At 42.2% G+C, this 12378-nt stretch overlaps 1 protein-coding gene across 1 annotated transcript in view; it reads left to right on the forward strand.

Annotated features, from left to right (window-relative positions):
• LIFR (LIF receptor subunit alpha) overlaps nucleotides 1–12378 on the forward strand; it is a 147586-nt gene that overhangs the window by 96108 nt on the left and 39100 nt on the right. The window contains exons 4-6 of the mRNA XM_089687828.1: nucleotides 1265–1413; nucleotides 7764–7927; nucleotides 11036–11210. Coding sequence (XP_089543954.1) covers nucleotides 1265–1413; nucleotides 7764–7927; nucleotides 11036–11210 — 488 coding nt within the window. The remainder of the gene's footprint in view (nucleotides 1–1264; nucleotides 1414–7763; nucleotides 7928–11035; nucleotides 11211–12378) is intronic.

A 12378-nucleotide genomic window follows, 5' to 3' on the forward strand; every position in this document is an offset into this window, starting at 1 on the left:
CTTTCACAAAACAAATGCATGCCCATTCCCTGAACAGTAAATAGTGCTTCCCTCTCTCTCCCAGTCTGAGCTCTGCTGTACAGGGTATTACAAGAGGCTCATATCTCATCAAATTTAGGTACTTGTACTAGTTGCATTTAAATATATTTAATATTTTGGATTAAAGTATTACTGCATTAATTTTTTTTTTGCCTATGGAATTTACATTTAAAGTATGATTCAAGCCAAACAAAAAGAGAAGATGACTCTCCTTACCGGGGACAGAGACCTCAATAAAACTGACACTGACTCTGTCCTTTCATAACTGAAGCATGGTAAGCTGTGTTTACTATGCTTCTGTTTGTAAATGCACAGGAAGCTCTGTGCAGAGCTATTCCTGTCCATTCATTCTATGCAGCTGAGGCCGCAGAGATAGAGATTTGGGGTTGTGTCCTCCATCTCCTTTTTCTCAAAGGTGGAACATCAGAGGTCTGTTTAGACCCCTGATATCTCACCAAAGCCCCCCAACGAGGCTCCTAAAAATAAAATAAAAAAATATTAGAAAACAAATTGTTAGATAAATAAATACAATGGTTAAAAATAATAAAAAAGGTTACACTTGCAAAATTCAAAATATTTGTCTCCAGACCAGCTTCCTTCTTAATCTGGATTGACTGTAATATAGATTGTGTTGCACACGGTTTATAGACAAAAGAACTAAAGTTTTGGAGGGATGGGAGCACTACATCAGTTTGTATAGTGCTTGAAAGATTTTATTTCGCAAAATAGAGTCTTTCAAAGTGCTATACAATCTGCTGTAGTGATCCCATCCTTCCAAAACGTTAGTAAACTCCTCTGAGGGTCCATGAGGACTCCACGGTTGCTGGTGAGCAGCCTCCGGGACCACAAACCACCTATCACATTGTAATGTATCTCCAAAAGGTTCAGTGTTCCTATGCCACAAAGGATTATAGACAAATGAAACCATTAAACAAACAATAGTTAAAAAAAAAAAAGAACTCCATCCAAAGTAGCATATGGGCTGCTATAGTAGGAAGAGTTTGGGACTATTAAATATAAACATTGTGAGCAGAGATGCTTGGGATGACTTGTAGCTCTGCAGGCTGTAGGATGCCTGGAGCTGAGTGTAACCAGCAGAATACATAAATCGTACAAGAAATCATCTGGGGACGCTTGTATTGTAAACATACAGAATACTTTAAACTTCTTGAAGTGTTTCACATTCTTCTGGCTGTTGAGAAACAATTCCTTTATTTTCATGCAGGTCTCCAGAAGGAGAGAGATGTAAAGACTCTGATAGTAATAGTCTGAAGGTTGAACTTCCAGTGTTCTCCATCGTGCAAGTGAGGATCAAAGCAAAAAACATCTCGGGGCAACCTGTCATCAGTTTTCAAAAGACTATAGAAGACATCCGTAAGTTCTGTTTATTTAGTAAGACACCATCTAAGCTGGCTTAAAATTTTGAGTCTAGACCAGGGGTGGGCAAACTTTTTGACTTGAGGGCCGCAATGGGTTCATATATTGGACCCGGGGGCCGGACCATGAGTAGATGAATGATGTGTATGTGTCATCCATAGTAAGTATAGTAATATTCCCCCATAGTAAGCATAGTAATTAATCCCCCATATAGTAATTCATCCCCCATATAGTAATTCATCCCCCATATAGTAATTCATCCCCCATAGTAATTCATCCCCCATATAGTAATTCATCCCCCATATAGTAATTCATCCCCCATAGTAATTCATCCCCCATATAGTAATTCATCCCCCATAGTAATTCATCCCCCATATAGTAATTCATCCCCCATATAGTAATTCATCCCCCATATAGTAATTCATCCCCCATATAGTAATTCATCCCCCATATAGTAATTCATCCCCCATATAGTAATTCATCCCCCATAGTAATTCATCCCCCATAGTAATTCATCCCCCATATAGTAATTCATCCCCCATATAGTAATTCATCCCCCATATAGTAATTCATCCCCCATATAGTAATTCATCCCCCATATAGTAATTCATTCCCCATAGTAATTCATCCCCCATATAGTAATTCATCCCCCATATGGTAATTCATTCCCCATAGTAATTCATCCCCCATATAGTAATTCATCCCCCCTATAGTAATTCATCCCCCCTAGTAATTCATCCCCCCTATAGTAATTCATTCCCCATATTAATTCATCCCCCATATTAAGTCCCCAAGTCCCCCTGTGTCAATTCACTTACCTTTGCTCCGCGAGTTCCTCTCGCCGTGTTCCCGGTGTAGCATGAAAATCTGTCTCCTATGAGGATCTGTCCCCCTCGACGTATCTGCGCATGTGCCAGTTTCAGGCATTAGCAGCCGATCGGCGATCTCCGGCACATGCGCAGATACGTCGAGGGGGACAGATCCTCAGGAGACAGATTTTCATGGTACACCGGTCTTCAGGGCGGACTGTGAGAGGAGCCAAGCTCCCCTCACGTTCTCCGCGGGCCGGATTAAAAGGTCCGCCGGGCCGTAGTTTGCCCATTGCTGGTCTAGACCTACTAGCCAGGCACAAACCTTACTCTCCACCAGTTGCCCCACCCAACCTTGTCCATGTCCGCCTCCAACCCCACCCCCGGCTGGTCCCCCAACCCTGCCCCAACCACGCCCCCTTAAAGCTTATGAAATTACATTTTTCTTTAGAATAAAGAGTCCAAAATATAAAACTGTATACAGTAATCATTACTGTATACATGTCATATCACTATAATGGAGTACAGGGAAGCTGGGATATACATTACTCAGTAATGTATATCCCAGCTCCCCTGTACTCCATTATAGTGATATGACATGTATACAGTAATGTATATCCCAGCTCCCCTGTACTCCATTATAGTGATATGACATGTGCACAGTAATGTATATCCCCCCTCACCTGTACTCCATTATAGTGATATGACATGTATACAGTAATGTATATCCCAGCTCCCCTGTACTCCATTATAGTGATATGACATGTATACAGTAATGTATATCCCAGCTCCCCTGTACTCCATTATAGTGATATGACATGTATACAGTAATGTATATCCCCCCTCACCTGTACTCCATTATAGTGATATGACATGTATACAGTAATGTATATCCCAGCTCCCCTGTACTCCATTATAGTGATATGACATGTACACAGTAATGTATATCCCAGCTCCCCTGTACTCCATTATAGTGATATGACATGTACACAGTAATGTATATCCCAGCTCCCCTGTACTCCATTATAGTGATATGACATGTGCACAGTAATGTATATCCCCCCTCACCTGTACTCCATTATAGTGATATGACATGTATACAGTAATATATATCCCAGCTCCCCTGTACTCCATTATAGTGATGACATGTAAACAGTAATGTATATCCCAGCTCCCCTGTACTCCATTATAGTGTTATGACATGTATACAGTACTTACTCCTTGAGTCCCCCGCGGCGGTGGAGAGAGTGTCTCCTCTCCTCAACCTCTCCCCTCAGCAGCGGTGCCGAAGAAGCCAGAAGATGGAAACCGGAACTCGGCTTCACAATGAGGCTTGGAGCGCAGCCGCTCCATCATCTGTGTTCGCTGCTCGCCACTAAAGAATTTCTCTTTGCATTTGGCGAGCGGCTTTTTCAAGCCATGCACTAGAAGAATTTATTTTGAAAACTTTTTTTCTGGAATTTTGTTCGATTTTCGAATCGTTAGTGGGTTCAAATTGACGTACATTTTTCTGTTTCAATATTGCTATTGTTAATAAGGTAGAACATAGAAACAGGTATATAACAATGGTCCTATAGGCCCTCAATGGCCATACAGTATAAACTTGCAATGCAGGCGAGGCTCACAAATACAAAAAGATCAAATACAACAACGGCAAAGACAAAGATTAAATCAAGTCCGGTCTTAATCCACCGCAGAGCCGAAGACACCAGAATTGGTCACCAGAAGGCACAAAGGGAGAGAAAGGCTGGAACCTTGGAAGCAATCTGTGTGCCGAAGCTTAAAAGCTATGATCCTCTATATCAGGCACAAAAGAGAACAAAATACTATACAATGCATCTTTAACTTGAAGTAAGGCATCAAGTCATCAGAGGGCCAAGCGGTCAAGAGAAAAAAGAAAAAATGGGGAAAGAGAAAAAGAAAAGTAAAAAAGATCAAAGAGAGAAATAAAAAAGAATAGGATAGAAGCCACCCGCATGACCCGCCTCACCGTTGACGTACCTTTTTGACCATGATGAGCAAATTCAAAAGAGCAGAAAGAAACCTTTTTCTCAAATTTCTAATGGTGAATGTGGTTTTTGTTTGGGAAATTACATTCCTTCTAAAATTGATTGTTAAAAGCAAACAAAATATTAAAGTAAGAATTTACCAAAATCCACGGACCATCCAGGTATTGGCTCCTGTAGTCCGTCTCCACTGCAACATGGATTTATAAGAAGAGATATAATTATCTCATTCTTGATACTTTATTCTGTTGACAATAAAGTAACTCCTACATAGTCTCCACCCACAGAATCACACTCCCTAGCTATTATTGTGAGCAAGTTCATTGAAACGTTTTTTTGGTGAAGACTATATGTATGAATTTAGTTTGTCAACAGAATAAATCAAGCAAGAACAAGCTAATTACAGAGTGTGATTCTTCATCTTGAAAAATTACTTTTGAACATCATTTGCCAAGTTTTCGAATGTACTGATGAGAATTATTGTACAAATGATTGTAAATCTCCTATTGTATGGCCAGCTGTACTAAATAAACAAATATACCATTTGGCATCAGCATAGTATTCTAGCTTCTCTAATGCTCTCCTATATCTGTGTTAATCCCTTCAGTGATTTAGAATGCTTATATTTACTCAGGAATTTCCTCTTGAACAACATTAATCCAGAACTGTGGCAGAACAGCAAAAGTGTTTTTGTTTTTTTTTTAGCCCTTTATCTTTATTTTATATGGTAAAAACAGTTGTCATTGAATAACACTAAAAGAAAGCTCTATCTGTCTCCAAAAATTATATTATTATTATGCAGTATTTATAAAGCTCCAACAATTTGCTTAGCGCTGTACATTGTAAAGGGAGACAGAACATGCGACAGTACAATAACAATACAATGCGATACACGAGGGTTTCGAGGGCCCTGCTCTTTCGAGCTTACAATCTAGGAGGGAGGGGATAGTGGTATAGGAGGAGATAGCTGTGGGGGATGGAGTGGTAGGAAGAGTGGAGGAGGTCGGAAATTAGCAGGTGGTGGGGTATGCTTCCCTGAAGAGGTGGGTTTTCAGGGTGCGCCTAAAGGAGAGGAGAGTAGGTGATAGTCTGATACGTTGGGGTAGGGAGTTCCAGAGGATGGGTGACACCCTGGAGAAATCCTGGAGGTGGGCATGGGAGCAGGAGACTAGGGAACTAGAGAGAAGGAGGTCTTGTGAGGAGCATGGTGTGCGTGTTGGGTGGTACTTGGATATTAGGTCAGTGATGTAATTTGGGGCAGAATGGTGGACAGCTTTGTACGTCAGTGTTAGGATTTTGAATTAGATCCGTTGGGCAATCGGAAGCCAGTGGAGGGATTGGCAGAGGGGGTGGCGGAGACGGAGCGGTTGGTAAGGTGAATGAGTCTGGCTGCCGTATTCAGGATCGACTGAAGTGGGGATAGCCTGTGGCGAGGCAGGCCAGTGAGGAGGGAGTTGCAGTAATCAAGTCGTGATATGATGAGAGAGTGGATGAGCTGTTTAGTGGTTTCTGGGGTTAGGGACTTGCGGATTTTGGCGATGTTGCGGAGGTGGAGTCTGCATGAGTTTGTTAATGATTGGACTTGGGGCTGGAAGGATAGGTTGGAGTCCAGAATGACACCAAGTACTCTGGCCTGCGGGGCGGGCCTGATAGTGGCATTGTTGGACATGATGGAGAAGTCAATGGGGGGTGGTGTGCGGGCTGGGGGGAAGACTAGGAGCTTGGTTTTGGAGAGGTTCAGTTTAAGGAAGTGGAGTGACATCCAGTCTGATATGTCGTTCAGTAGGTTTGTGATTTGGGCGGAGACCGAGGGGGTGGGGGTGGAGAGATAGATTTGTGTGTCATTGGCATAGAGGTGATAGTTGAAGCCGTGAGAGTGTATGAGTTGGCCAAGGGAGGAGGTGTAGATGGAGAAGAGAAGGGGCCTGAGGATGGAGCCTTGAGGGACCCTAACAGAGAGGGGGGGAGTAAGGGGAAGGTGCTAGCATTATAGGTAACGCTGTTGTGACAGGTAGGATGAGAGCCAGGAGAGAACGGAGTCTCGGAGGCTGAGGGAGTGTAGTTTTTGAGGAGGAGGTGGTCGACTGTGTCGAAGGCTGCGGAGAGGTCGAGGAGTAGGAGCACTGAGTAGTGGCCATTAGCCTTGGCGGTTAGAAGGTTATTGGAGAGTTTGAGTAAGGCGTTTTTGGTGGAATGTGGGGGGCGGAAGCCGGACTGTAGGAGATAGAGGAGGTTGTTGTCGTTGAGGTGAGAGTGTAGAATAACCAGAGTTTGGATGTGAATGGGAGCAGGGAGATGAGTCTGAGGTTGTTCGGGTCATTGGGGTCCAGGGAGGGCTTTTTAAGTATGGGGGTGATGTGTGCATGCTTCAGAGGGGAGGGGAATGTGCCGGAAGAGAGGGAGAGATTAAAGATGTGGGTGAGGGAGCGTAGGATGGAGGTGGAGGGAGGTCGTAGGAGTTGTGAGGGGATAGGGTCGAGGGGGCAGGTGGTGAGGCGGGCATCAGAGAAGACCTTGGAGACCTCCTCAGTGGTAGTAAGGTCGAAGGTGTGGAGTGTTGAGGGGGCTTCAGTGTGAGGAATGTTGGGTGGTGCGGTCAGAGCAGTGGTGGGGCTATGGGAGAGGGGTGATGAGGGGGAAGCTGTGTGAAAGGGGACGGGGTTAGAGGGAGTTTGAGCAGTGACGAAGTCTCTGCGGATTGTGTTGAGGGAGAGGGGTGATGAGGGGGTAGTTGTGTGAGAGGGGGCGGGTCTGGAGGGAGTGTGAGCTGCGGTGATGTCCTTGCGAATTGTGTCAATCTTGTTTTTGAAGTGATTGGCAATCTCAAGGGCAGTGAGTGAGGTGCTGGCTGGAGGTGGAGGCGGAGAGAGTAGAGAGTTAAAGGTGGAGAAGAGTCGGCGAGGATTGGAGGAGAGGGTCTTGATGAGGGTCAGGAAGTAGGCTTGTTTGGCGGTGTGGAGGGAGGAGGTATAGGTGTGGAAGTCAGATTTATAGCGGGTGAAGGCTGGTTTGGATCTGGTTTTGCGCCATAGCCGCTCCAGGGCACGACTGTGTCGTTTGGGAGTATTGGTGTGATCAGTCTGCCAGGGCTGGAGCGGTCGGGGTCTTATGTTTCTTATGTTTCGTGTGGTTAAGTGGCTAGTGAGTCAAGGGCTAAGTTATAGAAAATTAATTTGTATATGATGTTGCATGGGGAAGTAATTGTCAGTCAGACTATCACAGCTCTGAAAATGGCCTGGTAATTGGAGGGGTATTTAGTACTAAAAATGGTTAATTCAGCAAAGAGCCAGTTAAAGCTGCTGTTTTTTTTTTTCGGTGTTTGGTAATCTCCATCTTCCATGTTTCCCGGCCAGTAATGAGTGCGTTTAGTTATATGATTAGTGTGATCTTCCTGTATGTTATTTCATTAGTGCACTGGTGAACATAATGGGTGCATTGTGTTGGGAGCAGATCAATCTACTGTGTATTATCCTGCTGTTGAGATTGGAGATAATGTGTTCTTTAACTAACTGTGTTCCCCTTTGTCTTGCAGCTTACGTTCCATACACACCAGAGATCCTCTCTTTGGTCGGTGATTATAGGTCTGACACCCTGTTTGTGGAATGGACAGTAAATTACACTGGTTTTCTGAACGAAGTGAAGATAGACTGGGAGATCAATGTTTTACGGGGTTCAAACCTCCAGCTAGTTAAAAATGTATGTTATTTTGTGTCAGAAAGTCATATATTCTGTGATAAATTGTGGTTGAGGTTGTGAAGACATGCTCTTCCTGTGCCTGCAGCTAGCCCTGTCTGGTCTGCCTTATAGAGGTCTATTTTATATATATTTAAGGGGTTTTGTTATTTCCCTCACCCCCCTTCGGTTAAACTTTACTCAAGCTCCTATACAGAACAAAATAGCTGGGTTGCCGTAACTCTTTATATTGCTCTTGCATAATGGTAGGCTGGCAGCATCAGCTTAACCACTTCCTGTCCGGCCTTTGTATATAAACGGCCGTACGGGAGCAGTGCAGGAGCGGGTGGCCATTTATAAATGTCCTCCCTGCTTGTGCTTGTTCCCTGGGAGCACGCAGCACCGCGATCCGGTGCCCGCTGTGTCCTCTGTACGAGGTCCCAATCATGTGATCACTGATTGGCCAATCAGTGATCACATTAAGAGTAGTTAGCAAGATGTCACTTCTGACATCATTGCTTACTACGTGTGAAATCTGTGAATGATCACAGATGTCACATGGTACAAGGCTATTCACAATAGCCTTGTACCATGTGACAAGCTGTGACCAATCACAACTCTCACAGTATTTCTCAATGGCTGCAAGAATGCCGTCAGAGAGAAGGAGAAATGATTGCTTTTACAGCCTTTATGGGTGTAAAAGCAATCAGTGTAAAAAAAAAATATATATATATCTTCATCACCCCCCACAAGTAGTACAGTGCCACTATGCTAAGGTGACAGTATGTAAAAAAAACCAAAAACATAAATAATATAAAAAAAAAAAAGTAAAAAAAATTTAGCAAAAGTATAATTTTTGGTTATAAATTTATTTGGGTTAGTTTTTTTTTTACTAAAAAGATAATTGAATACAGTTTGACCAAGTGGTTAAGGAGCGTATAGCTAATTGTTTTGTTTTTTTTTGTGGTGGGGGGCTTTTGCAATCTATAAAAGATTGTTGGGTTTAAGCCTGTAATTCTGAGTAGACCTGAGTGAGATGCACTAGCTCAGGGTCTGGAGGAGGACATTAAAGTGGAACTACACTGCATCTGAGCACCATCAACCAAAAACGCTATTTAATAATCTTGTAATATTCAAAGCAAACTCGCCCACACATCTACGTCTCCATGCTTTATTGATAAATCACTTAGAAAAACACCCCGTAACATATCTGGTCCTGGTCATCTTGAGTAAGGGCAGATCATTTGTGTAGTATTTACTTCCTGGAATCCATCTGCCCCTTAGCTTAGGCATGCAACCAGGAGGGTGTGTTTAGCTGAGAACCCCCCCAAGGCATCTGGGATGTATGACATTTCCCTAGGCCTGGAAACTAGGAGTTAACTGAAGAAATGTAAAAAAAAAAGGGTAAAACAAGTAAATATAATATGCCTTCCTATTTTTATTTACTAATGATAGCAGCATAGGGATTAAAAATTGTCAATGTTGATTGAGAGAGTGAAGATGCACTTTAATGACTATCTGTTGTGCTATTAATTTTTTAAATTTCTTTACACTTTTTGGTTTTAGTAAACTATAATATATGATGAAACTGTAATATTATTTGAAAACTATGCTGTATTGCTGTATTCCTTTTTTTCAGCATAATGTGTTTGGCAGCAGTCATTCTGTAGTGTGCTTTCATAAGAGGACCTCATAGTGGGTCCATTGTTCACTTACACCTTTCAGATCTATGGTGCAGACAATTGTAAGTGACACATTAGGGTAGATTGCATTGTGATAAAGTAACTGAAGTAGCAAAGCTAGAGTTTTTTTTTCAAATTAATGAGCACATTTCTGTATTTTAATTGTAAGTATTTGTATAAGATACTTGTTTTGAAAAAAAAAAAATACTATAAATATATATGATATATAACCAACACTATGTTGGCAAAGTATTCTGGGCTTTCTAATAAGAAAGCCGAGCATTGCCTGTGCACTTTCTGGTAGCTTGTATCAGTATTTATGGTCTGTGCTAGGTAGAGGGAGGTTCCACTGCATTCATTTTTCTGGGTCTGTGTTAAATACAACAAATGCTAGTTGAGTCTTTAGCTGTTTTCTAGATTAGTGGGCTCTGGCTGCTGATTGTAAGTGACCATATGCAATATTTTCAGGTTATCTGAGCAAAAAAAAACCTTCCTATCAAGTAACTCTCCACAGTTAAAAATTTGAATTTGCAAAAAAAAAAAGACTTCCAGCAGTCAGACAATCATATAGACATCATTATTATTATTATACAGGATTTATATAGCGCCAACAATTTGCTCAGCACTTTACAATATAACGGGAGACGATACAGCAACAATACATTTCAATATAAGAGGGTTTGGAGGGCCCTGCTCCTTGGAGTTTACAACCTAAGAGGGAGGGGCTAGTGGTACGAAAGGTAATAACTGTGGGGGATGGACTGGCAGGAGGATTGAAGATTCCATTATTGGCTGAAGGCAGGATAGGCTTTCTTGAAGAGAGAGGTTGTCAGAGATCGCCTAAAAGTCAGTAGAATCAGCGATAGTCTGATAAATTTGGGTATAGAGTTCCAGAGGATGGGGGAGGCTCTGGAGAAGTCCTGGAGACGAGCATGGGAGGAGGGGACAAGGAAGCTAGAGAGTAGGAGGTCGTGCGAGGAGCGGAGAGTATGGTTTGGGTGATATTTGGAGACAAGATTGGTGATGTCATTTGGGGCAGAGTTATAAATGGCTTTTTATGTTATTGTTAATGTTTTAAACTTTATTCGTTGGGCAATGGGAAGCCAGTGGAGGGATTGGCAGAGAGGGGTGGCCATTGATAGTCATTGTAACAACCTCCAATTGCATAGAATTGTCTCTATTTTCTTGTTGTATTGGGGTGTACAGTGCAGTCTACACCAGAGTTTGATCACAGTACCTTGTGCTCTTTAACTGACCTGGTCTTCCCTCTCTTCTTCCGTGCTATGAATGTGCATAAGGATCATCGTAACATGGGAGTGTGAAAATTACTCATCCTATTATGGGAGTCCAAACCTATGTTGTCTTTGAGCATGCGCTGGAAATCGCATGTGCGTGCGCAGTAATGTGCATTGCCAACAAAACTCATGGTCACAGTTTGTTCTCTACTTAGGAAATATTCACGGTACACTGGAATGAAAGCAAGACTAAGTTCCATTGGAACTGGACCTCAGACTTTCCTTTGAATTGCACATCGCACTCTGTAAGGATCCGATGCTTTGTCCATGATGATGTCTACAACGGAGAGATCCAGCATAGTAAATGGAGTGCTTTAAAAACAATAGAAGGTAATGGCATGGTTTGTGTCATTAAAAATGCATTTCTAAAAAAAAAAGAAAAAAACCTTGACAGGAATAGTAGGCCATAAATGTTGCAGAGACAAAAACATGATTTTGCACTAAGATACAAGTCAGATTTTAGGCATCCCATGTAACAGAAATGTCAGTTTTGGTGAGATAATCCCCATGGGTTAATCACTTTTAAAGGGATGCAGATCCTGTAGCTTTCTTCGTTAGGACCCTGAAAGTGCACCAGTTGAGTATAATGAACCTAACACTCCCATTTAGAATGAGTATGCAGTCAGTATGGTGAAACAAAGCTATTTCTTCAGAGCAACAAAGGTAGGAATCTACAAAGTTATATTGATCAGAGGGGATTGTTTTTTCAACAAAAGTGGAGTTACTCTTTAAACATTCAGGTTATACTGCAGTCTACAAGAGAATTGGACACTACCAAACAAAAAAATGGTGGGCCAGCCCAGGATAACCCTTTCTACTACTAGCATGCCTCCATTTTTGCCCTAGGAGGATCTTTTCTTCAGCTCTGCTGTGTTAAAACAAACCTATTTTTTATTGCTATCACTTTTTTCTTATATTTTTGATTCTTCAGCTTCAGGCGTAAGGTCCCATAGGGGGCTCTTTGAGTTCAGGGCAGTTCCTGGTTCCTGGGCATGTTAAACTTTGTTTGCAGTGTTGTCCACCCCTCAGTTAAGTTGCTTTTGGACTTTCTGACAGTATAATACTTCCTGTCTTTAAATGGAGGCGAAAGACAAGTGGATGTTAATACTCACCAAAAATCTCCATTCCCTGGTCCCATCCTATGTGTTTATGGTCGTGCTCTCAATACTGCTTTGCTGCAAAACTGAGGCATGCTGGTAGCAGAAGGGATTTCCCTGGGGCAGCCTATAGTTTGTTTGTTTTTTTTTTTTTTTGGGGGGGGGGGGGGGTTGGCAGCATCTAATCCTCCCCTAAACAGCAGTATAACATGAAAATGTAAGACTTCCTGTGCCTCTCAATGGACTCAAAGAAAAGGATTTTATGGCAATGAAAAAAATCCTTTCTGTGACAGAGTCATAACTTTTGCATATTGTTTAATAAGTTTCAAGTGTGTATGTATAACATCTTTATTTTATGACAAAGAGCTATACATATTTCACTTAGCCTTTACCCCAACATA

The sequence above is a fragment of the Staurois parvus genome, unplaced genomic scaffold, assembly GCF_062004578.1.
Source record: "Staurois parvus isolate SC_StPar_1 unplaced genomic scaffold, SC_StPar_1.0 ptg000438l, whole genome shotgun sequence".
NCBI classification, from domain to species: Eukaryota; Metazoa; Chordata; class Amphibia; order Anura; family Ranidae; genus Staurois; species Staurois parvus.